The sequence below is a fragment of the Perna viridis genome, chromosome 1, assembly GCF_037379345.1.
Source record: "Perna viridis isolate PV_CMFRI_1.1 ecotype Kerala chromosome 1, ASM3737934v1, whole genome shotgun sequence".
NCBI classification, from domain to species: domain Eukaryota; kingdom Metazoa; phylum Mollusca; class Bivalvia; order Mytilida; family Mytilidae; genus Perna; species Perna viridis.
The window spans coordinates 22,288,549-22,314,079 of NC_142445.1; the positions used below are offsets into that span (position 1 = coordinate 22,288,549).

A 25,531-nucleotide genomic window follows, 5' to 3' on the forward strand; every position below is an offset into this window, starting at 1 on the left:
TAGTTATAATTTTTTTTCTCAAAATAATTTATTTATATTCAGGGTGATATTTAAAGAAAAATAATAGATAAATTATTGTTGTTTTATGTTTTTAAAATCTTTTTACCCCACGTTTATGACGTAAAGGATATTAATACTTTCATACGAAACTAATATATTTTCAAGACCAGTTTTAAGCAAGTTTTGTCATCTGCTAGAACAAAATTGTCTTTTTGACGATGTTATCAACACTTACTCGCGTAACACGTCTCTCGATCGCCACTAAAGGCATATTAAGAAGTTTTTCATGTTCCAGCTGTCGTTTGGTACGGCAACAGTTCCTTATTATTTGTCTTATTCAATGAACATGTTATGCCCGTAACTTCGGCGAACTGGCCTATACCAGTTTATAATTACTCTAACAGTAATTGTCCATTTAGTTTCATTCACCAGCATCACAGAGAAATTCACAACATTCAAACTTGGTTTTCTAACTTTCTGACTTCATCTTGGTTCCTTTGAGTTTGACTTTTTTCTCATAATTCACTCGTCAGTTTATTTTACTTTTACTTTTAGACTGTAAAATGTATGACTTATCATATGTTTAGTCCCATGTATGAAATGTCTCTAGATTGTTTTCTGATTTACTTGTGATAACAGAGGTGGCAATTTTTATGACTCCATCAGTACATTGTTTTAAATTGGGCCTAATAAAAAAATTGTATGGTTCCAATGGCCAGACGGACCTTAGTTTTTACCACCTACCCTAGACGTTTTTTTTTTTTACCAAAATGAAATAATAAAATAAAAAAAATCTACTTGCTCTACCCACTTCTCTGGACTGGCTCAGTATTTACAACTATTGTGTTAACAAGCCAACTTTGTGACTTCAATGGAAATAATTTAAAAAAATAATTTTCTGACCTACCAACCCTATTTTATTCAAAGAGGTGACCAAAACCACACCTTTTTTTTTAATTTGCTTATATTGAGGCAGGATTCTGCCAGCCAGTACATGCATATAATTGTTATACCTTATGTATATATGTTTCTCTTTAATTATGTAATATGTACTTTATGAGAATAAAATTCTTTCATTCATTGGTCAAAGTCACAAATGTAATTGCTGTTGAACATGCATTCTTTGAAAATTATTTACTGGTGGCCATCCAGGTGTCTGGTGATAGTTGACAATTAGAAATTGTTTGGAATAGTTTTTGATATGAATTTGTCCTAAAGCATTAGATGACCATTGCTCTAGTTGTACTGCAGGTGTCTGGTGATAGTCGACAATTAGAAATTGATTGGAATAGTTTTTGATATGAATTTGTCCTCAAGCATTATATGACCATTGTTCTAGTTGTGCTGCAGTGTAAAATATTCCCATATTCAAGGTCATTTCCCCTTCCATCATAATTAAGACTTAGTGTTGTACATATCAGCATATGTATGTAAAATGTTGTGTTACAGCCATGTTTCCAATACCTGTTTTTGTGTGTATATACAAAGCAACGATTGCTTTTCCCCTTACTAGATTCCCCCCAATAAATCTATAATTAGCATTGATAAACAATGAAATGAAGAAGGATTTATAAATGTTATAAACTTTTCTAGCAGTGCTTTGTGCAACTGAACTTTTTTCTAGTTGAACTTTTCATAATCTTCTTGTACTGATTATGTGGAAATACCTCTAAATTGGTGTGTCAATTTATATTTTACTTTGTGAGGCAAATGATGACCGATTAATTATTGATTGACATACTTTTCAATGCTGATTAATAGGCTTATTGTTTATATATAATTAGTTTCTTTGCATAGCAAAATGTTTTGTAAGAATTACTAAGAGTATATGCAATGTCTATACAATTTAATATACCCTTAAAAGGAGGTTACACGTGTAAAGTTTTTGATCACATGATACCGTACAAAACCGTCACATGATATATAAATACTTCAGGCAGTGGCTACATTTACAAGATTCTGTGTAACAATCACCATTGAAAAGACAAATATTTCTACGAATTGTCTGAAGATTGTAAAGTATATTTTCGTCACTTTATTTGTGTTTTACTAGAAAATCAACATGTTTTAAGACACTTCAGTTTAATTGTTTTACTATGCATGACATAATATTTAAGATATGCGTTTATGATATTTGGTATGCCTTTGATAATGTTCAAGGTTAATTTTTGATTATCTTTCTCTGGTATATAACTTAGGAGATTTTTTTTTTTTTTATTTTAGTTAATCGTATCATCGTATCAACCTATCAACGCATCAATATATCATATCATCTTACCATGCAACATATCAACATATTGTAACATCATATCACCTTACCAGTTCATCTTGATATTTCAGTCTTGAACTTTACTATGTTTCATGTACGTTTTATTCTTCATCATAATAAAGATACGCATTAACAATCGAGTATATTTACACTACACTTCCTAGCCAGTACATGTTGAACAACTTCAAAGTCTTGTTTATACTTATTTTTTGTTATAAATAAACTTTTAATTAATTTTCAATGGAAAGGAAGTATGTAGGAAAATTTTATGAAGTATTTTGACACAATTTGATGAATATTAATCAACACTTTAATATACAACAATATGTTACTTTTCAACTAATATCAATGAATAGGGAATAAATTCCTTTGCAGTATGCCATATTGAAAGGACATGCATAATACATGTAAAATGCATATTTATACGCATTTGTTTTGGAAATAAAACGTGGAGACTTGCCTCAATTTTTTTAAAAGAAAATACATGTTGTTTTGCTTCTTGTTTTTTCCTACCCTACCCTACATGTACCTCTGTAGGTAAATAATTTGCAGTTGCCTGCAAAAGTATAATGTACTAGTTCATGCATTCTTCTTGCCACAAGACAAATGATCATACTTTGGTGATTTTTCAATGAGGTTTATATTAAAACAATTCTTTGGGCGTATATTAAAATTTTACACATGATACATAATACATTAAAGTCAAAATTAATTTTGCTCATGTCATCATGAGTATTTAATATTATTTTTTAGATAAGTCTTTGCCTGTCCTGATGTTGAATTACTAGAATAAGTACTGGTAATCAGTTATTTTCCACATTGAAAATTAATTTATATTGTAGGATTTAAAGAAGACTTGCTTGTATGATTTCCATGTTCATAATGGTGGTAAAATGGTACCTTTTGCTGGATGGGAAATGCCAGTCCAATACAAGGAGGGAATAGGTCCTACCCATCTTCATGTCAGATCTGATGCTGGCTTATTTGATGTGTCTCATATGTTACAAACCAAAATCACAGGGGAAGACAATATTCCTTTTATAGAAAGCCTGACAGTAGCTGATGTAGCAGGATTGAAAGATAACCAAGGAACTCTTAGTGTATTTACCAATGACAATGGAGGAATATTAGATGATTTGATAATAAATAAAACCGAAGAAGGATATTTATATGTTGTATCTAATGCAGGATGTGCTGAAAAGGACCTGACAAATATGTTGGTAGGTATTCAGGAAAATATGTGCTCTGAATTAAGTCCTATCAATTATTTTTATTTCTCTCTGGTAAATTAGTGGTTCTCAGCTAAATCATATTTTTAGCTATTTTATTACTAGAATATAAATTTATTTTTTAAATTAAAGTCGATACATCAGTGTTTTTTTTATAGGTGAAACTTTGCTTTGATTTATGTGTACTATAAAATCAAAACCTTGATTTTTGTGTTTGTTTTTTAGTTACTTATTATGCCAATAATGGAAAATGAATGGTGATAACACAGGATGTATGTTTTTTTTTTTTCATTTCAGACCCAGGCTGAGCTATTTAGAAATGCAGGTGGAGATGTGAAAGTTGAAATAATTTGTAATGGACTCTTAGCTTTGCAAGGTAAATGGAACCTGTTTTATCAAGCACAGTATATTACTTTACAGATACACAAAGTAATTTTTTCTTTATTAACATTGAAAAAAATCAACTTCAGGGGTTGATTTCACACACTTCATACATAATTGTAAAATTGATAAGTTAGACTTAATATACACTTACAAGGTTTTGTGAAATCAACCACAGGGTTACTAAATTGATATAAAATTTAACAGATGTGGAATTCTTTAATTTATCTTTTTCTTCTTATCTATCATTATATATGGCATCAGATACCTGCAAAACAGCTCATGTGGTAGATTCTCCCCAACTGTCCCTGTCACATGTGGAAGATTTTTTTATTTTGGTGTAAAAATTCACTTAGTATTTTTCACAGAAAATATAGCAATTTTAACCAAAATCCTCCCTCAAATCTTGCATTTTATTTGTGGGAGATTCTCAATATATATCATTGATTTTGTTTGAGTCTCCCCCTTAAGTGAGAGAGTTAACTGGTATGTAGATAAAACATACTGTATGCTATAACAAATATTTAGAACTTTTTTGTCCCACAAGGTCACAGAATATAGTGAAGCAATGACTTTAAAAATTGAATTATAGTTTTATCATTCTATATAATTACATTTGTATATTTTGTTTTACTGTTTACTTTTAATTCAGGTCCTTCGACAAGCCAAGTTATGCAAGATGCAGTAGATTTTGATATGAATAGTCTCCCCTTTATGACCAATAGAATGTGTAGTGTATTTGGAATCCCTGATTGTAGAGTGACACGATGTGGCTATACAGGTGAAGATGGTGTAGAGGTAATGATGAATAAGCATTAAAATATACAGACAATTCTATTTGTTTTAGAATGTACCAAAAAAATTGCAGTCATATAATGGTATCATGCTGTCCTCATTGTCTTCCTCCTCTGTAGGTATTTAATCTCTGAACAATAACTTGACTGTAAGTGAACAGATCTTTATAAAATTATACCACAAGGTACCCTATCACAAAAGGAAGGTTGGGATTGTTTGAGGGTTTGAAACGAACATTTCATTATGTCTAGAAAATAACTTGAGCAAAAGAGAATGGATCTTGTTGAAATTGTACAATGTAGAATTCCACCAATGGAAGATTTGGATTGATTTTTAAACATTTAGAAATAAGTGACCAAAAAGGAACAACGGATTCTGGTCAAAATCTTACACTGTATGAGGGAAGGTGTCTTGTTTAAATTAACACAGAGTTCAAGCTCCATTGTTACTAATTCAATAGACAAATTCATTTATCAAAACTGGTATTTACCTTGGGGTTTTCCAGTTCAACAAGGTCAGAGGTCATGGTAAACTCAGTGTAATTGACAATCTTATTTGCAGTACTGAAACCATTTCTTTATAATCTATTAGCAATGAACAAAGATACAATACTCAAATACTTGTAGATATCAGTGCCTTCTGACAAAAGCATCGAGTTGGCAGCTAGACTAGTTAATTCCAATAAAGGAAATGTCAAGTTAATTGGGTTAGGAGCCAGAGACAGCTTACGATTAGAGGCTGGGCTATGTTTGTATGATAATGATATCGATGAAACTACAACACCAGTTGAAGCTGGCCTTGTTTGGACCATCGGTTAGTATTTTCCTTTGAGTTTCATGCTACAAATATTTACTGAATATCATTAAACTATGAAGTTCTCTTATAATAACTAATCTCTTTTGTTGCATCAAATGTCTGTTGATTTTGAAAAAGTTCTTAGAATATTAGGATCGAAGGCTTTCTTGTTGTAATCTTCCAATTGAAATGACCTTAATGACAATAGGATTATGCAAATTTCATCATGCTTTTTTATCACTATTTACTGGTCAGGAAAAAGGAGAAGAGAGGAGGCTGATTTCCCAGGTGCTTTGAAAATTCTGGAACAAATCAAACAGAAACCAAAGAAGAAAAGAGTTGGGTTCCTGTCAGGAGGACCACCAGCTAGAGGTAACTGTGAATTATTCAATTTTAAATCATTATAAATGTTTTCCAGATTTGCCCCTTATGGGTCCGGGCATCAAAAGAATAGGCCTACTGCAGCTATAAGTCTGTTGTAGTAGGCAACTATATAGCCCTCAGAACCCTAACCGGCAACTGGGTTGTATGGTTGAATGGGGTAACCCTGGCATTCTACATGTTGGGGTAATCAGGCCTATATACAGAAAACGTGACTGCAAACCATAGTGGTGCATGGTGTTGAGAAAGATGCCACATTCCTCACACGTACATTGAAGAACCCTGCTGTAGTAATTGACAGTAGGAACCTTGGCTCCACCAAAGTAGGCTATATTGCCTGAACCTACCGACCTCTCCCTATTTCCAGTGGCAGTCAAAATTTCTCTATCCTATTATCCTTGTGTCCCATCACATTTTTCATTCCATCATCATTTGTTCATTTTGTTATACATTTCATGTCCATTGCCTGGATATAGCTGAAATATTGCTTCTTCGGCATTAAACACCAGTCAGTCAATCTCTCCAGATTTATAGCTTCAATCTTTTGATGATGTACCAGTAAGTACCATTAACAATTGACCTCAAGGTCCCTGCGAATTTCTTCATGTTTAAATTTTACAGCTGGAATTTGTAAATGTTCTTACAATTAGTATTACAGCATTGTTAGATGTATAATTGTAGTCTGCCTACAACTTTATAAAAAAAAGTTGAATTATAATTTACAAAAAAATATAATTTTAGCTGGAACCAAGATATTCGATGAGTCAGGTTCTAAGGAGATTGGAGAACTAACCAGTGGTTGTCCCTCACCTTCACTGAAAACCAATGTTTCCATGGGATATATCAAGACACCTTACTCAAAAGTAGGAACTAAAGTTCAATTAGAGGTCAGAAAAAAGATGGTTGAAGCTGTTGTCTCAAAAATGCCATTTTTAAAGTGCAATTACTTCACTGGAAAATGAAATATGTTGTTATCATTATACCTATTTTCTACAGGTTTGTAATTGATTTGTTACTGCCATCATATTGTATGTAATTGAAAAAGTCTATAAAAATAATGTTGGTTTTTTTTCAGTGTTTAATAATTTAAATAGATGTGTTTTGCTGTCCAGTGTCTCTCTGGGACAAGTTTAGTCTAATTAAATTAGATGTATCAAGTGTTCCATTTAGTCACTACACGTAGGATCAAACAACACTCCATTCTGCTTTCTGTTCAGATGACCTTTTCAGAAACCCTTGGTTTTTTCCATTTGAATAATGATTTCAAAATCATGAAAGATGAATTCTGATTGGCTGATCAGAAAGGTTGTCAGAACAGAAAATAAAATGGACTGTTGTTAGATCCTACATGCAGTGACTGAATGGAACAATTGATAGGTCTAAGTTTAATTAGATTGGGACAAGTTAAAATAATAACTTTGCACGAAAAACTTAGTTATCATTTGCCTATTTGAAGAAATTGACTCAGAACTCAAAAAAAGTTATTTTTATAGTAAAAACATGCAGTTAGCTTTGGAAAGCTTATTTTCTAAAATGCTGTTTGTGATATTAAATACTGCTACTTCGACTCCATTTTGAACTTTTTTTACTGTATTGCATTATCACTTGAAGTCAAAATATTTTTTCCATAAGTCTTTCCTTTTTTCATCATTATCTCACAACATTGATCAAACAGTTTTTTTTTCTTTTCTATACAGAAAATTAAGATGAGTTCTTTTTTATGTTTATTTATGACATTTGTAACATATACTAACATCTTAGTGAACATATTTATGCATTCTCTGTATTAAGCTGGTCTGATATGGTTGAATCTCACAAGGGGTATTTATTTAACATTTTTAGATATACATGTAATTGCCAGTCCATATAACATTATATGGACTACCTTGCTTCTAAATTAAGAATGTCACTATTCAAAAACTTACGCATGTTTTTCTCTTTTTTTACACAAATTCTCCAAAATAAACTACATTTGAAAAGTATAATATAAATATAGCAATTTGTTCATGACACTTTGGGTCAAGTCACAACATGTGGTCACCTCAGTAGTATGAACTAAATGTATTTCCTAAATTATAAATTGTTAATGCTGTTTGTATATTTATTGTTATTTTAATAATGAAATGTCCATCAAGTCTCATTAATGTATATCGTACATTTTATACAATATTTATTGTCAGTTTATTTTAACCAGTATTTGTATTATAACCACTAAAAACAAGAAAATTTAGAAAATAACTTCCACTTTGCGTACAAGTGTATTATTTGTCTCTGTTCGTACTGTCAGATATAAACAATATTCTTTTTAACTGTAAAGTGAAAAAAAAAAAAAAAAAGAATGCTAGTATTATTTTACCCTATTGGTACTATTAATTTGACAAAATTGTAATAATATTTTATACAACTGAATATAATTTTAAATTGCATGTAAACAAATTAGAAGCATGGAGGAGTGCCTGTTACAAGATTGATTTTTTGCTGTATTTTCTGATGTTAATCAAATTATACCCCCACTCCAATGAGTGAAGCCTATATTGCAAGCACTTTTTCTGTCCATCCATCAACTTTTTCATAGCAGGTTTTTCACCTTCTATTGGAGGGAATGCTTAAATGTTTTGTTTTATTGCTTTTTCAAGATGACTTGTACCATTTCGCCCCTTCTTCTATATTTGTTTACCAATCAACTTACTAGTTTTTTAGTCAGTGCATAATGGAAGTTTGATAACAGATTTCTCAACTTCTTTTCAAGGAAGTGCCTAGATAATTTGTATATTACTTTTGTGTAACGACTTGTTCTATGTCCCCCCTTTTCAGGTTTCTTGCTCAACTACTTCCTGTTTACCAATTGTCTTAGTATTTTTTAGGTTATACAAAATAGAAATTTGATGTTTTAATATAATAGAACTTACACTTTTTATTTCATATTTTCCTCTGTAATCTTCAAGTGAATTAGATTGAGTTTTTTTTATTTTACATGCAGTTGATACAAAATTCATTAGCACCTCTATTCTTAATAGGATACAAGTTTTCATACTTTTGTCACACAACAAATACAGTTTGTACTATAAGAACAATTAAATACAGGAACTAATTTTTGACCAACTAAGACTGATACCAAAGATATCAAGTACCCTGTAAGAAAGTGCTTTGATTGGGATTGTTAACATAGCCACATGCTCATGTTCGTGTTGTATGACTGAAACTTATTATTTAAACACATATTTAAATGTAATTTTGGATGTTTCATGATAAAAAGAAAAGGGGAAAAAAGCACTTTATTTGGGATATTTTTTCAACATCTTGCTAATTTATCACTGTTTTTTATGATTTTTGTTCTGTCTACCTCATGACCATCACAAATTCCAATCATGAATATAACTTATGTTTATATACTTAAAATAGTATAGCTACACACCAAAACCTGAAGTTACAAAAATAGTTTTAGTATATACCGTATATAAAGGTGTAACATAACAATTTTTTACTGTCATTACTTCAAAAATTTATGATTTTTTAAGAGATGCATTGTTTTTGCTGGAAATATGTGAAAAATAGATTTGTTTAGATTATAACTTAGACATCTTAGTTCTTGGCACTGTGCTTACATGTAAGGTGTTTAATTAAGCATTGTTTCCCTTGTCTATCTGGGCATATATTAGTACAATGCTTTTGTGGAAATATCTGGATTAGACATTCAATATTGGCCAAGACTCATCAGACAAAAACAATAATCTATGATTTTTATTTCTCATAAACACAACAATATTATGCCCTTTCATACCAAACACTCACATACTTAACAAACAATAAATTAAACTAAAAAAAACAAACATTGCTGAAACAAACAACAAACTTTGATACAAATGATTATGCCACTCATGCAACTAATGCACACACAAGTACAGTGAAAAAATAATGTACAAAAATGCCATTAGTTTCAAGTCACTGGACAAATAACTGATACACTTTACAATGTTATTTATTTTGCAACAGATACACTTAACAATATTATTTATTTTGCAACAGATACACTTAACAATATTATTTATTTTGAAACATTAGCACCGACAAACTAAGTCTTCAATCTAAATGCTTTTGTAGTCAAAATTTTAATCCAGCAGTTGAAAAAAAAAACTTTTGTCATTAAAGCCACTGAAATGACAACCAAATAAAGAAGACGCCTGAACAATGGGTGGCTTTAAAAATTTTATGATGTTATATAACTTGCTTTCAATTTATTAACCAACAAAAACATTATTTCCATGCAAAATTGCCAAAAACAAACAAACATACATGAACTGATTACTATGACAGCAAAATAATTATGTTTTGCAAATTTTGACAAATATGGACACTTAGAAGCATTCCTGTATACAGGTACTTGAAGTTGAAAAAATCCTTGTTCCTTTTCTATCTATACAAACATCTACATACAACTTTTCAGCTCTCATTAGCTTTAGAGTTGATTACTATATGAAATAAGAATGTGATCCTCAAAAGATGATTAACAAGGGAACAGTTGGACAAGTTTTTAAAAAAAGAATAGAAAGTTGCACTTAGCAAAGTATAACATTGTTCCCAATATTTGTAGGGGTTCAAGTACTGTTGGTCTGAAAAAATCAAAACCCAGTAAAGAATGATATGGAACATCTGTCAATATATAAGAAATAATTGTTTTTGAGTTATGGTCTGACGAATTGGCAGAGCTATATATACCATAAACTGTCCATCAAAAGACAAGAAGTTAAAAAGAGATTAAAATTGTTTTTATGGAAACATCAACTTGACTTCAGGAGAATTAAACTATAGATGAAGGATTGCATTAATTACACTAAATTCCACAATTGGCACTAGAACTAGATTCACACTTCAATGATTTAGAAAAAAAATGACATTTGCATTGATTTTGCTTTAATGAGTACAAATGATTACATAATAAAGAAAATATCAAAGTAAACAAATCGATCATGTTAACTTGCTTACATATTGTACTTATTAATTCAGTAAAAGTTGCTTCCATTAAGACATCCTTTCTTGTTTTTACATTGTATGGCATAGGCAAGAACATTAAAAAGGAGAGCAATTCATTAATCTAATAATACATAATGAAGAAAAAAAATCTACTTAAAATTCAAAATTTGTAAACATTCTTCATAGTTTTTCAACAAGTACAAAAATAAGATACAAGGTAAATATATTAACAATATTTAATTATTACTTTAAAAATTGACACCATAATGAACTTTTATAGTCCCTGAATAAGTTCAGAGCTAAAAAGCTTAACTAAGCACTTGCATAATAAATTGAGTACAAATTCTGCACCAAATAAAAACATGAAAAAAACAAAACCGAGACATAGACCAAATATATTAGTAGTATATTAACAGTGTTGTAGAACTAAGACCTAGATATAAATTAAGGATAGCAACAAGTACCTGTTTCAGTGGTTACTATGTTGAAAAATAAGCGACTCAGCAGTAATAAACTTTTTTTTTATCATTTGCTATCCCAAATAAAGAGTATTTCAATTTTCTGACAATAGTCGTTAGCCAATTCTTACACATAATGAGTACCCCACAACATCAAGGTTTCTAACGTAACTCCTTTAACTAAGATAATGAATATAATAGAAGACTAGTATATCACAGATAAAGCATAAAATACTTTTGTGAATGACTTCTTTAGAGGCCATCAATACGGTATATTCTCAGTTAATTTAATCTTAAACAATATGAGTTAATGGCATTCATATTAACTAAGGATTGGTATAACTGGTAAGAGATGTAGCTGATCTTCCCCCTTTTTTTTCAAAAACTACAAAATTTCATACAAATATAATTAGCATACTAAAGCACCAAGCACCTTATAAAAGAAAAATGTAAGACAATAGAAAATTTCAAATCAAGCAGTTGAACGTCAAGGCATTAAAGATGACCATGTTAGCTCTGAAACTTTATGATTGCATTCAGTTTCTGTAATAATTAGAATCAGCAAGGAAAGAGGAGTCTGCTTGTTGTCTTAAAAAGTCCATGGCTTTTTGATGAGGTTGTCTCTCTATCAGCAACTGGTCAACAGCATGTTTTAGCTTATGTTCATTCCTACGTAGATACATCTCTGTATCTTGCTGCATCTGAACCAATTTTTCTGTCCTTTTTTCATCAAGTCTCATATCTTCTGATAAGTATGGATTAAATCTGTAGTATGTTGATGGTGGCAATAAGTCTTGTATAATTGTATGTACAGCTGTGAAGGAAAATGTTAATAAAATTACTTTTCCGTGACTTTTACATACGGAAAATTAAGTCTGAGAATGGGTCTTTTGAATATTATTCATAATAATTTTTGAACTCTCACAACATGTCTATAATTGAAATTAATTTGATATGATATGATATTCAGATTGAAGCTTCCAACTTAATTCATTATTAATGTGCAATTTCATCCTCCTTATAATTAACCCTACATGCTAGAAATAATTGAGTGATAGGTAAAAGAAACAACGTACTTTCAGTATTTGTTGCTGCATCAATTAGTTTTGCTACTTTATCTTTTACAGCACTTTTTGTAGCAGAAATCTCTAAATTTGGTTCATATCTTCCATTACCAAGGGAGACAACGCACTGAAGTGACTCATCTGGCCATAGCAGTTTAGCTTCTGATACGGCTATAGCTGTTGGGTTATTAGCAAGTAGTCCACCATCCTAAAATTACATCAAAGTATATCAATAAACAAAACAATTTATAGTGCCAGATGAATGAATGACTTTCTTTAAATGACATTTATTTGCATGAAAAATCAATACATTTAAATATAGCAGAGGATTATATTCATTGAAAAAAGTAATCACAGAAGGAAAGAATGGGCAAAGATATCTGGATTCAAATTTTTTTTTTATTAAAGCTTGTCAGTGGCACAGTTCAAGTTTCATCACAATGTGACCCATTCATTCTACGAGAAAGATTGTTGTGTACGAACTCAAATGTTAAACATTTGGTTATGCATCAATTCAAAAATATCATAAATCAACTTTGTTGGTTGTCAGTTGAGTTTAAAAAAAATCATAGACAGTGTACCTGGTGAATAAAATCTCCCAATACAAATTCCTTGAGGTAGACAGGAGCAGCTGAAGAAGCTCTAATGGCTTCCCATATTTTATATTTACAGTTGCCAGGGTAATGAGAATATACTCCAGGAGGTAGGTTGTAAGTACGAAACATAAAACTCTTCATCTTAGGTACATTCAGCAGGCAAGATATGGCAGACACCTGTAATATACATTTGTAAATGTAACATCAGTACTGTGTAGTTCTTCGAAACAAAATATTACATTGAGTTTTCCTTAAAATCCCTTCACAACACAAATCCAATTAGAAATCCTAGAAAATAAAGCTTTGTTTAAAAAATACCTATGTGATTTGAGGTAAACATGAATTATTATAACCAAAGCAAGCACAGAAAGCCCGAGTTGCATACACTGTTACCTAAAAAGTCTTCATAATTGTGCTCATTCAAATTTTCAATTCAGCACAGTTTTGAATTTAAATCAGTAAATGCAACTGCATGATTTCACCAAAACTTGTAAATGTTCATATAAATATGAGTTATTACTTTCTGTTTTCTGTTTTTACAATTTACTTTTACATTTCATCTGAAGTTACCGATATTGAGTTTTTTTTTAAATCAAGTATACCCTTTTCATTGTATCATACCTTTGGGCAAGTGTCATCTTTAGCACAGTCAGCCATTGTCATATCATCAGAAAAGTTCTGCCTAAAATAAGTAATCATCACATTAAAAAAAATTAACTACCAGTATTTTTACCATATAAAAAAATAATTGCTGGCAGACCACCATGTATTTTAATAGAATAGAATAATAAAATCTGAAAGAGTACCAGTAATATTTAATATGCAAAAATATGTACATATATCTATTTCATACTTAAGAATTTTCTCCCATAGATCTGTGTCATAATAAGCATGATCCCAAACCAGTTTACTGGACCCAACAAGTCTGTTCCTATTAAACATCTGACTGAATTCTAAGTATCTTTCTTCAGCATCTTCTAGAGGTACCTTCAGTAGGAATAAAAGGCAGGCCAGAATAGCCCCCTGACTAGTTCCACATACATAATCAAATAATTTAGTTATATCGGTTCCACTAGTTTCCTGTAGCATCTTCAAGGTTCTGAGAGCAATGACACCCCTAAAAGAAGAAACTATTTTAATTAAATATGTGCATTTTTTTCATTCATTATATACTGTATATAAGAAGCCTCAGGAATGAATGAAGCACTGTAATACAGACGATCAAGTATTGAGTTAAATGTTTTTTTTTCATTTAGTGAATGGGTTAAACCCTAAGGCTACAAATGCAAATTTTTACCTTAAATTGTTGAACATATTTCTCATCAGTTTGAGTCAAAGCAAAAGTATACATGTATGTAATGTACATTATTGAAAGAGTAATCAAGGGAACCAAAATTCTAGCGGAAATAAAAAAATGTAATCCAGGGACAAAGACCAGACATGGATGGAAAACAGACACACACAACAAAGAACATAAAAAAACCAAAATAATACATACAAAGTAACAAAAGTAAATGACAAAAATCTTCAAAAATGTATACATGTACCTGTAAAATCAACACAAAAAGACCTATTTTCTTAACTTCTTGTTAGGGTCATCTTATGTATATACCTTGTTCCACCCCCATCTATAGATAAAACACGAACACCTCTGCCTTTAGGTGGATGGACATATCCAATCAATGACAGTGCTTGTGATACTTCAGCCTTTAAGGCTCGGTCTTTTGTCTTATGAAGTCTCAGCAGTGTAGGTAGACACTTTTCCTAAAAAAACACATACATACAATTAAAAGTACATGTAGCTAACAATAAAAACTATAATCTTATTTTGTTTATTTACTTTAAGTATAATAGACCCTTTTATTACTTTTCATATATTGCAATCTTAATATGTGAAACTGAATAATATGTTAAAAATGCTATTTACTGGTACTAGAGGTAAGGTAAACTAGTTACCTAGTTTTAATGGAAGAATCATATTCTCAATTTTATTTACTGGTCATGACTGTTATCAAAATTGAATATAATTTACTTTTGCAATGTACATTGTGTATTTGTTTTTGATAATAAGAATAGAATTTTACCTTTACAGCAGTTGTTCTTGAGTCAGGGAACTGGATAAGGTGAGAACACAAGTCCTCAGTCCTTTTCAGCTTGGACATTAGAGACGAAGCCTGCTTCAAATTATGTACCAAAGCTTTTGTTCTACTATCAATTGAGGCTTTTGAAATGAAATCTTTTCTAACTACAGGCTTTGTATCTTCCTTTGCAACTGTGGCAGTTCCTGGAAAAAATGAAGTCCCTAACATTCTGGTCAACCAAGCTTCATCAAGTTTCCCTTCAATAACCTTTGCTTCTTTTGTTGCCATTCCTGTAGTATCAGTATGTTTTACATCAGCAACCGTTTCATTGTGTGGTGTTGCAGCAGTAACATCATAAAATGAAACAATGCAGTCATTGTATTCTTCAATATGGGTAGTAAACGCATCATTTTTTGAAGCTGCACTGTAATTTTTGTCTTCTTCTATCTTATTTTTCTTTGCCATTTGTTCCTTCTTCCACTGCTGCCTTTTAAGTGTTACATCGCTTACTATCTTATCAGTACTTTTCTTTATAGTTTCCTTTATGTTAATATCTGTTGGTATGATCTTTTTCAAATCTGGTATGGAGAGATTGGGCACTTTTATATTGTTGACTACCCAATTAACATTGTTTTTCAGTCTGCTCAATGGGTGAGAATTATCTCCTTTGCTACTAGCACTGCCATCATTACCAGAGTACATCCTTTTGATGGTTTGTAGGTTTGAACTTTCATGGTTGTCAGTAGTGTGAATCCACTTTTGATTGGTGCATACTTGACTCTCCAGCAAGCGTGTTTTTGAAAGGCTGCTTCTGTAAACTGTTATGAATCTGAAAAATTAATATATGATATTGCTCATTTGCTACTAGGTTAAAATGTTTGTTTGTTGGGGTTTAACGTCCGAGCAGCAATATTTCAGCTATATTCAGACGATGAACATGAAATTAATGATAAAATGAACATGAAATGGTGATGAAATGAAAAAGAGATGGGACACAAGGAAAATGGGGTCGACAAATTTTGATTGCCACTGGAAATAGGGAGAGGTGGGTAGGGTCGGGCAATTTAGCCTCCTGTGGCGAAGCCCTTTGGTTCCTACTCCGGGAGAATACCACAGTAGGGTTCTTTAACGTGCGAGGAACGTGGCATCTTTCCCAACACGGAGCACCACTATGGTTTGCGGTCAGGTTTTCCATATTATAGCCTGACAACCCCAGCATGTAACACGCCAGGGGTACCCCTTTTCACCACCTGGGGCACACATCCCAGTTGCTCTGTGGGCAGAGCGCCCTCGCCACAGGCTAGGGTTCTGAGCACTATTTAGTCGCCTTTTACGACAAGCTTAGCGCTGCTGCAGGCCTATTCTTTTAACACCCGGACCTGCACGGGGCAGGTTAAAATGTATCTATGTTTTTAAACTTCGAAGATCAAACAATGTAGGTCAAAACAGTATGCAAATTTCAACTGTATAAACAGCATGATATTAATGTATAGTTAAAAGTTTGGGCAATCAATCCATCTAAAGCTAGATAATCATTTTAAATAACCTACAGTATTTGACCCAAACAACTGTACCTAATTATGACCAACGGAGCTGACCTGCTGACTGAGTAACCTAGATTATAGCAGTTAAATCAGTTTTACAATTGGTTTTCAAAGTCAACTTACCCACAGTGAATCTGTGCCATCCTAAATTTCTATTCGGTAAAATCTCAAGTGAACTCCAGTTGAAGAGAGATCTAAAACATATTAAACATATTTGGTTTGTTTATGTTTTGATCCGTCAACGATGAATATGTCACGTTTTGCGAAATGTTTATGGTGTGACCCAATTGAATGAGTAACAATGCATTTGATTGGCCATATTCCGTAAGACCACGACTTGACACACCTACTAATAGGCCAATCAAATCAATTGTCATACAAATGATCAAGACAATCACCGAAAATTGATTGAGAATGTAATCTAAAAATGTTTTTCGCTATGTAGCAGCATAAAACTTTCGAACTGTCCAATATTTTTTCCACCATCTCATACCCAAATCTCAATTGGAGACTGAAAAATGTTCCTATTTATCAAAAACCAAACAAACGTACAAACAAACCAACAAACTAACTTGAAACTGAAAAAAAATACAAAAAAACGAAAAAACGAAAACAAAAAACGAAAATAAAATAAAAAACGACAAGAAACAGTATTGCGTGAAATCTTACATGGCGACAAAAACAATGTGTCCTACAACAAGTATACTTATTGGTGGACATCTAGTTTGTACATAGTTTCTCATCCAATACTTCATTAAAAACTAATTACTAAAACAAATAGAACATATAATTTTGTACAGTTCATTAATTTTAACAAGAAGAAGAAGAAGATTTTATTTCCAAATTAAAGGGCCTGTTATGAGGCATGGTTGACAGTACAAACAATCACGCACACAACTTAATGCAAAACACAAAATACGAGTCACTTAAATTTGTAACAGTGTCATGAAGAGCAGATTTGCTATGAAACACTGAAGGACTACTTCCTGGTTAAGACTGGAACCTCGTGCACAGAATTAAAATTAACCCCTATATTTGCTTCAAGCCAGGTACTTTATATGCACTCCCTGCTCAAACTCAGAATACAACGATTATAAACCCAATGTTACTAAAGTACAAGTGGTACCTACGGACGATGTTAGAGGCATAGTTTCAATGTTTCTTTTATATCGTTTTATTAAATCAATATCTACATGTATTGATATATGATTATATATGTAAAGTTTCATGTGGTATATGTTATGCATAAATATGCATATAGTATACATATTTGTTTTGTTATCATATCATCACATGTAAAATAGCCACACAATGACAACACAACTTCTCATATTTTACTCTTTGTGATCAAATAAGAAATAGAGGCTGCAATTTCTACATTTTCATCGATCAGAATTATATTTGATGCTGGTTAAAAGTTTGATCATGAGTTATTTATTATGTTTGACATGGATTTATCTTTAAAGTAGAAGCAATCGTACACGACAATAGAAAATGTCTTTCATCATCAATCACAGAGGATGTACACCTGACATGAGGCACACTGGTCTATTTTGTCTGGCAACACCCGATACCGACCTCTCTCAATTTGTAATCTGTGCGATGAAACACGTCATATAGTGAAATTACTCCGTTCCGTTGTCCCAAGGACCTCATGTTCAAGTCGAAAGACCGTTTTAAATTTGTCATACCTGCACTGTTTTCCTTTTTCGTTTTCCACTCTTTTATTTTTTCAGTAAATACATATATGTCCCGTACCAAGATGGGGTATTAGATTCATCAAGATTTTTCGACTCTGTATATGCATTACATGAAAGTGGAAATGCGTCAGATAAGGTCTCAAGTCTGTACCATAATCTTATCATTGCTAAATGAATTGAAAACGATCCGGTTCTGAAAGTACAGCGTGCAGGCCATATCGATGTAAGTTCTATTTCAGTTCAATATAAAGTATGCAAGTAAAGTCAGTACAAATATTGTAAAACTTGAGTGAGCAATACAGATTTCTAAGTCAGTGTGCAATCACTTTTTGCCCACCAACTAGTAATTGCCAGTGACCGATGACTGCATGGTAACTTTAAAACACAAATTCAATGAAAATGACTCTATTAATGTTAATAAAACTGTAAATTAATATTATATTTATCAAACTTTATGAAACAAATTTTGTTTGCGTTTTTTTTTTCACTATACGTTTTATCATTTGCTTCAATTTTCTGTAATTTTTTTTATATTGATAGGATCTATATAAGCCTGTACAGTTTATACGGTTCTATTAGTTAAAGCTTTTATTCAGAAGCGACTTTCTTCATTTCCGAATAATATAATTGACCTTTGTCAAAATGATATTTTGATCGTAACCTCGTTTCTGCTTATTCTGCTCTAATAGAAGTGTCAGTTTAATGCATAAAAATATTTTACTTATTCAAATTTCGCGCCAAATATAACACACTCCCGAGTTAGCTATGCGTTTAAATTATAGGGCTTATAAATCTTGTAATAAAAATCCTTATTATTGTTGATGCGGTTGCCGAGTGACTCCGAACGCCAATTTATTTAATTCAAACACCTGTTATTTTCTAAAGTTCAACAAATTCCACCAATCTTACAATGTACTATTCATAAAATCTAAAGCCATCTTTGAATTTTCTTCGTAAAATGGGCTTACGTACTACGTTTACTCTGTATTTGTCGTGCTAGTTATAGACTATAGTTACTGAACCGGTTACGTAGGTTTGTTTACATTTGATACTTTTCTCATTTATGTCCTCTGTATGCACACTTCAGCAATATTCAGTCATTATTGAGGCTGTACAGCGGAAAAAAATTCTACAGAAATGCTGTATATATTTTATATAATTCCTCATTCTTCTTCCAGCAGTCAAGATTGCCATGGATTTGCAAAGCAAACTCAACTCATTTTTTCATCTGGGCATCCCAAAGAATAGCAGACATCTCGGTTTATACAAATCTGGGATTGTGACCACTCAGCCTGTAGAACAGTCTTCTTGGCACATGAACAAAATTTCCTGGAACTTGTTTTAATGCATTATAATTGGTGAATTTATTGTATGAATAGTGTCTGTAAAGATTTTCATGAATAACTTAGTCCTTACTTTAAGGGAATATCAGGATGTCACAGATGGTCACTGGGAATTTTGAAGCAGCTAATGTCAATTGTGTTGTGAATGGATCATAGAGGGAATAAAATGTTAAAACACACAATGTAGTACAATTAAACTCTATATAAAATGTCCTATATACTCTTATGACACTAATTTTAAACAAAATTCATTAAGTTGTATCAGTTTTAACATTCTCTATTTACCGGCCGAGTGGTCATGATCTGAGATGTCCAGACCCCCACTTTGAAATGGCGTAGCGAGGTGACGCTTCATTATTGCATTTCATTTACTTTATTAGAAGCCAGAAAGATAATTCAAGATCTGTTGCTACTACATGTGTCTTCTTTATTTATAAAAGAATCAAAATTTTTTGGGCAAATAATCCAGAGCATTTTAAATAGTAGTTTCTATATTATAAGGATTCATCATCTCGGGTGAAGGACTTGGTAGTTCTGAATGGCTTCCATTTAGTTTAAATTCCCTCAATTCACCAATAAAATTGAATTGTGACATCATACAGAAATTGAGAATCTCTATCATAAGCTGTCAATTTTTCTGTTTTCAGAAATTGCCTTTATCATTTTTTTCAAATCTAGTATTTTTATTTCCTTATGTAATTTAGGAATGTGCCCATATTATTGTAAATGATCAAAGTATGTACATCTACATGTACTAAGAGGTTATAACAGTATAAAGGAGATGTTATACATCAGCAACAGCTCTAATATTACCTAAATCATTAGAAGTTCAGAAATTTTCAACTTTCTGCTGGAAATCAGAAGTAAATCATCCAAGCTAATAAATTCATGTATGACTTTTATTTGCCACATGTTATTGGAAGTGGAAATTCACTTGATAGAAATGGAGGTGCACTATGTCCCGTGGCTACCCTGAAAGACCTGTGGCCTTCTGCCTTCTCAGAGTGTCCCTCTTCATAGTTCCATGAAAAAGTTTTGATAAACAGCAGTTTCTCTAAATGAAATAAACTTTGCAATCAGCTTCTTTTTTCTTTTAAGTACTGTATATTAGACATTAAAACAATTTGACCTTGACATTAAAATGTGAGGGTCTGTGGCAACTGCTGAAGTGCCCTTCTCCAATGTCGTCTTTATTTTCAGATCCTAATTAGACTCATGTTTATGGTTTCACTAAATTAGTACATGTATGTATTAATACCTTTATTTTTTTGTAATTTAGGTGATCAGTCAACATGTATGACTTAGGAGAACTGTATAAAGTGTCTAGTACTGACAAGGTGAAGGAGGCAGAGAGACACCTGAAGAAAGAACTTGAGGAACTTAAAAATGAATTGGAAGAAAATCATATGGCTTTTCAGCTTCCTACAAGATCTATTAGGTATTTAATCTTTTATTGTACCAATGAATGCAATGAAAAAATAAATAGCAACATGTATATGAATAGTATTTAAAAGTTTATATCCACATTTCTTTAGAAAACGTAGAAGAGGACATTTTTGTAGTCCATTTTCAAATAACTTTGATTGAAATTATTCAAACATTTCAATCATATTTGATCATAATTTACCATATTTTTGTATATGGCTACCTCTTAATGCTATTGCAGACCATCAGTTGTGCCTTATTAGAAAATGTAATGGTCAAGAAATTATTTGGCCATATTAAAGTTTACAGTTATTGTTAGAGCTACCTTTTTTTTTTTTTTAAAATGGTACTTGTATGAAAAAAATTTAAAACAAACTTAATTGCAAATGTTTGTACATGATAAATACCAGAACCAATACTTGCTGTATGACGAGTAGTACATGTTTAGCTGTTGCAGTTTGGAATCCTGAATTCTAATGGAACATTTAAGATTTATGTTCCTAAGCTAATGCTACAGTTAATATTTGTTAATAACTGTTGATTGTTCTGTTGAACAGTTCAGTTCCAATGCCAAGAGATGTGGAGTACTTTAAACAGGAAAGACAAAGAATCATCAACAGGTCCAGAGAGGTAATGATACAACGACTTGAACACAAGTAACATCATTGTCAGAAAAGAATATACACTACAATTCAAAAACAGAGTTTATGAAAGTTTCAATTCATATTACTTTAAAAAAATAATTTTTTTATCTACTTTGTCTCTTTCCAAAATTGCTTCTGTGGTTTCCAGATGCTCCATTGGCTTTTATTTGTGAGGTAAAATGAATTGGTTGAATATAAAATTTTCTTCAAATTGGTCTTATGACATCCATGAAAAAAGTAAATTGCTTCTGTGGTTTCCAGATGCTCCATTGGCTTTTATTTGTGAGGTAAAATGAATTGGTTGAATATAAAATTTTCTTCAAATTGGTCTTATGACATCCATGAAAAAAGTAGTTATCCTTTAGTATTGATCATGATGTAGACCTTGGATACCAAACACTACCTTCCTTGAGTACATCAAAGGATTAGGAGTATGTTATCTATTGACATATTTTGTTATTTTGTCTTTTCTCTATAGGTTAGTCAAGCCAGACCCTTGAAAATGCAGTCTGAACTGATGGTAGAGGAGATGATGAATGCTGAAGAGTTTGAGTATGCGCCAAAAGGACTCCCCATGTTGTTACATCAGGTTTGTTTTCTAATTCCATCTCCTGGACATAGCGGGAACACACATTTGACTTGTATTTGTATGTAATCAAGTGTGAAATTTGGTTACTTAATATTTATTGTTGGTGATTTTGAGTTACAGTTAACCATAATGCAACAGTAGAAATGTTTTTGAATGGTTTCCTGTGATATGATTTTTTGTTGTTATTAATTGTTCATGCACTACTGCACTTACACTGTTGCTTTTAAATACCCATTAAAAATTTGTTAAAACCAGTCATAAATAAAAGTAAATCATTTTGTATACTACATGTATTGCTTCAATTCGATTCAAAATAATGTTACTTTAAGACAAAATTAATTTGGTTTTTTATTTTATTTCGGTTTTGCTTAAAAATTGAACTGCCTAGATCAAGTTGTTTCTCTTTATTTCAGTATTTTCTTGAGAGAATACAGCAGTTGATACAGTGTAAATATGCCCACATGTTAAGATGGAAGAGATTTTGTGAGCACAGTAGTTCTATTGAAAGCTTATATCCTCTTTACACTAAGAGATTAACGTAAGTGAATTTCACAATTATTTGAAAGAGCTGGGGTTGTTAATGATGCAATGGCTTCACTTACTAGAAAATCATTCAATATATAAATTACCAGTACATTTTCATATGTAGTATTTTGCAGTCAACCAGAAGCTAGATATACAAAATATTATGTGGAACAGTAAAGCAAAGATACTTTTGAAAAGTCAATGAGTCAACCACTGAAGTAATCTGACATTTACAAATACTGTAAATGTATTGATTTTCACAGATTTTGTCAGGTGAACATATTCACGGGTATTAATTTTCGCAATTTAAAAAAATTATTAGCTTTATATTATGTTTAGAATCAATTTCGTGGGTACTATTTTTTGTGATTTTCTGTCCACTGAGAAAATAGCGAAAATTAGTATGTTTACAGTGAGCAAAATCAAGATTACTCAAAGTTACACATTTAACCACGATCATTGTTTGCATTATGTTCTATTATTTGTTTTGTTTAGAAAGATATAATTTTAATGCATGTGCATATCTTGTATTTTACAATGTGTTTTACAGACAAATAGTAAATGAATACAATGACTGTGTAGACAGGGCACAGAGACTTAGTGAGGCAAAGGAGTCCATGCTGTGTGGGGGAGATGGAGGTGTCATGTGTGTAAAGATGGAGGACATGCTGATTTTCCTAAGGTGGCTTGTCTGCCATTTACACTCTCTTCGGACAATTCATCATTACCTTAGAGTAAGTTGTTCCCAACTTGTAAACTACTTCTTATCTGGAACAAACTGAAACCAGATGGTATTTTTTAAAACACATCCATGAATCAAATTTTACTATATATTATGAAGCACGAAATTGCTCTGCAGCTGATGCTTAAATACTCTAGTTAACAACTCATCTTTGTTTTTCTCCATTTTGAATAATGTGCTACAGATTAGAGCATTACTGATAAAAAATAAATGTTAGTGAAAAGGGATTAGTATAAAATATTCATTTTTAATACTATAATGCATTACAATACCAGAAGTTCATGTCCTTCTAAGGTTTGATGAACTGATTTTTCCCCTCAGATATTAAAATGGATTGCTGTCCAGTATAAAGCAGAAACTGCACCACCACAGAAACAGCCAGATGAAGAGGTTTGTTAAGGTTCCTAAACCATTTATACAACAGCTATGTAATATTTCGTTTTTTTTTTTACTCTTTGAGATTGAGTTTGGCTGTATTTTAAAGCCATTCCTGATTTTATATGCAAGTATTAAAAGTTTTATAGCATGTTCTCTGCTCTTTAACTTAAAAAAGAAATAGTGTACAGCCTGAGCTCATTAACTATACCAAATAAAAGTTTTCTTTTTTAGGCATTTTTTGAATTTTTAAAATATAAAAAAGCTATTTACTTTATTCATTTCATCTTCTAAGTTTAGCTTAAGTACTAGAGATTATAGTTTAAACTTAGATTATCTAAATCACCTTTATTATTGTGAATATGTATCGGAAGATAATATAAATAACTTGAAAAAAAATATTTAAATATATTTTTCTTTAAATTTCAATATTAGAACATATAAAAGTAAATAAAATAATGTCATTTTCGCTCAGTCAATCAAAAGACAGAAGACGTCACTGGTCACCCGGGTTTATATTTTAGAGAAGCTTTTTGGTATGAAAATATTACCTGGGCTTCCAGGTTAGGTTTAAACAAGTTTTGAGATAATTCCTTTGCAGGAAGACCATTCACCAACATCTAAGATGGCATCATGGTACCAGGATGATAGTATTGGACTCTTCCAGAGACCAAAATCTGGAGGTGCTTCTCGTCCAAGTTCTGCCACAACAACTAGGGTTAATACCCCTGTACCACAACCACCACCCATTAATGCTAACCTGTTATCTACCACACCCCTTCCAACATCAGCCTTTACATATGCAGCAGCAGCCTCTGGTATGTTCAGTAATGTAATAAAAAATGAAGAGAATCTGACTAACGTAAATTGAAATTTTCTGATTTTAGGAAGGTTATTTCAAATACATGGCTTTTAATTTCATTAATGTTTTATTGAGAAAAATTTAGATGTATCACTGAATCATAAGGAAATCGATTTAATTGATGTCATGATTAGAATAAAGAGATTTGATTACAGAATACATTTTATGAACTTTCCCTGATTAAAACTATAGTTTTTTTATATGTTCTTTTTCTTTTAGGTGGGGGTTTAGCTACAGACGAATCATCTCTCAGTCTTCCCTTGACAGCTGTTGATTTCCAAACACTTAAACCACACATCAGTTATTTACTCAATATATATGGGATCAATTATGTAAGATGGTCAATACAGGACACTGTTTGATTAATATCCAACTTTTTGCTTTCTTACATTTTGAAAGACTGAATTATTTAAACATTTGTGTGTAGTTCTCTTAAGTTTTTGTTGATATTTGTCAGGGATTCATAATACATTGATATTATGTTATAACTTTATTCATCAAACAAAAAAGGTTGCCAAGAATTAATTTTTTGGCTTCAATTACTAATAAATTTTCATGAATTGTTTCCATAAACCTACAATACTTATGATTTCCATATTCTAACAGGAGCTAGAAAAGGTAGATAACTCAAGTGATGAGATGGAGTTGTATGCTGCCATAGGAAGAAAGTTCAGAACCATCTTTATGAGACAAGAACACATGAAAACATTCAAAGCCTATGATAGACTGGAGGTAAAATACTTAAACAAATCAAGATATGGG

At 31.6% G+C, this 25,531-nt stretch overlaps 3 protein-coding genes across 9 annotated transcripts in view; 2 read left to right on the forward strand and 1 right to left on the reverse strand.

Annotated features, from left to right (window-relative positions):
* The first annotated feature begins 141 nt into the window (after nt 1-141).
* LOC148627800 (aminomethyltransferase, mitochondrial-like) lies at nt 142-8,076 on the forward strand. Of its 3 annotated transcripts, none has more exons than XM_088579282.1 (7): nt 142-305; nt 3,112-3,489; nt 3,796-3,874; nt 4,532-4,677; nt 5,301-5,487; nt 5,725-5,841; nt 6,592-8,076. In XM_088579282.1, the coding sequence occupies exons 1-7, from the start codon at nt 219-221 to the stop codon at nt 6,810-6,812; spliced, it is 1,215 nt and encodes a 404-aa protein (XP_088435408.1). In that variant the 5' UTR covers nt 142-218; the 3' UTR covers nt 6,813-8,076. The 3 variants fall into 3 exon arrangements, with proteins under 3 accessions (XP_088435408.1, XP_088435422.1, XP_088435412.1); XM_088579296.1 differs by lacking the exon at nt 142-305 and adding an exon at nt 403-528; XM_088579286.1 differs by lacking the exon at nt 142-305 and adding an exon at nt 573-2,363.
* A 1,502-nt stretch (nt 8,077-9,578) lies between these two features.
* LOC148627801 (calcium-independent phospholipase A2-gamma-like) lies at nt 9,579-16,854 on the reverse strand. Its single transcript, XM_088579235.1, has 8 exons — nt 16,688-16,854; nt 15,024-15,849; nt 14,552-14,703; nt 13,793-14,056; nt 13,561-13,621; nt 12,925-13,116; nt 12,356-12,551; nt 9,579-12,093 (listed from the first exon to the last, which is right to left on the reverse strand). Exons 1-8 carry the CDS (start codon nt 16,705-16,707, stop codon nt 11,816-11,818), a joined length of 1,989 nt encoding a protein of 662 aa, XP_088435361.1. The 5' UTR covers nt 16,708-16,854; the 3' UTR covers nt 9,579-11,815.
* Nucleotides 16,855-19,096: 2,242 nt separating this feature from the next.
* Nucleotides 19,097-25,531, forward strand: part of LOC148627802 (uncharacterized) — a 46,144-nt gene continuing 39,709 nt past the window's right edge. For all 5 annotated transcript variants that reach the window (XM_088579315.1, XM_088579323.1, XM_088579306.1 and 2 more), the window contains exons 1-10: nt 19,097-19,297; nt 20,887-21,045; nt 21,590-21,662; nt 22,155-22,265; nt 22,679-22,803; nt 23,341-23,524; nt 23,854-23,922; nt 24,509-24,725; nt 24,989-25,101; nt 25,376-25,501. In XM_088579315.1, the coding sequence (XP_088435441.1) occupies nt 20,900-21,045; nt 21,590-21,662; nt 22,155-22,265; nt 22,679-22,803; nt 23,341-23,524; nt 23,854-23,922; nt 24,509-24,725; nt 24,989-25,101; nt 25,376-25,501 (1,164 nt within the window). In that variant the 5' untranslated portion in view covers nt 19,097-19,297; nt 20,887-20,899. The remainder of the gene's footprint in view (nt 19,298-20,886; nt 21,046-21,589; nt 21,663-22,154; nt 22,266-22,678; nt 22,804-23,340; nt 23,525-23,853; nt 23,923-24,508; nt 24,726-24,988; nt 25,102-25,375; nt 25,502-25,531) is intronic.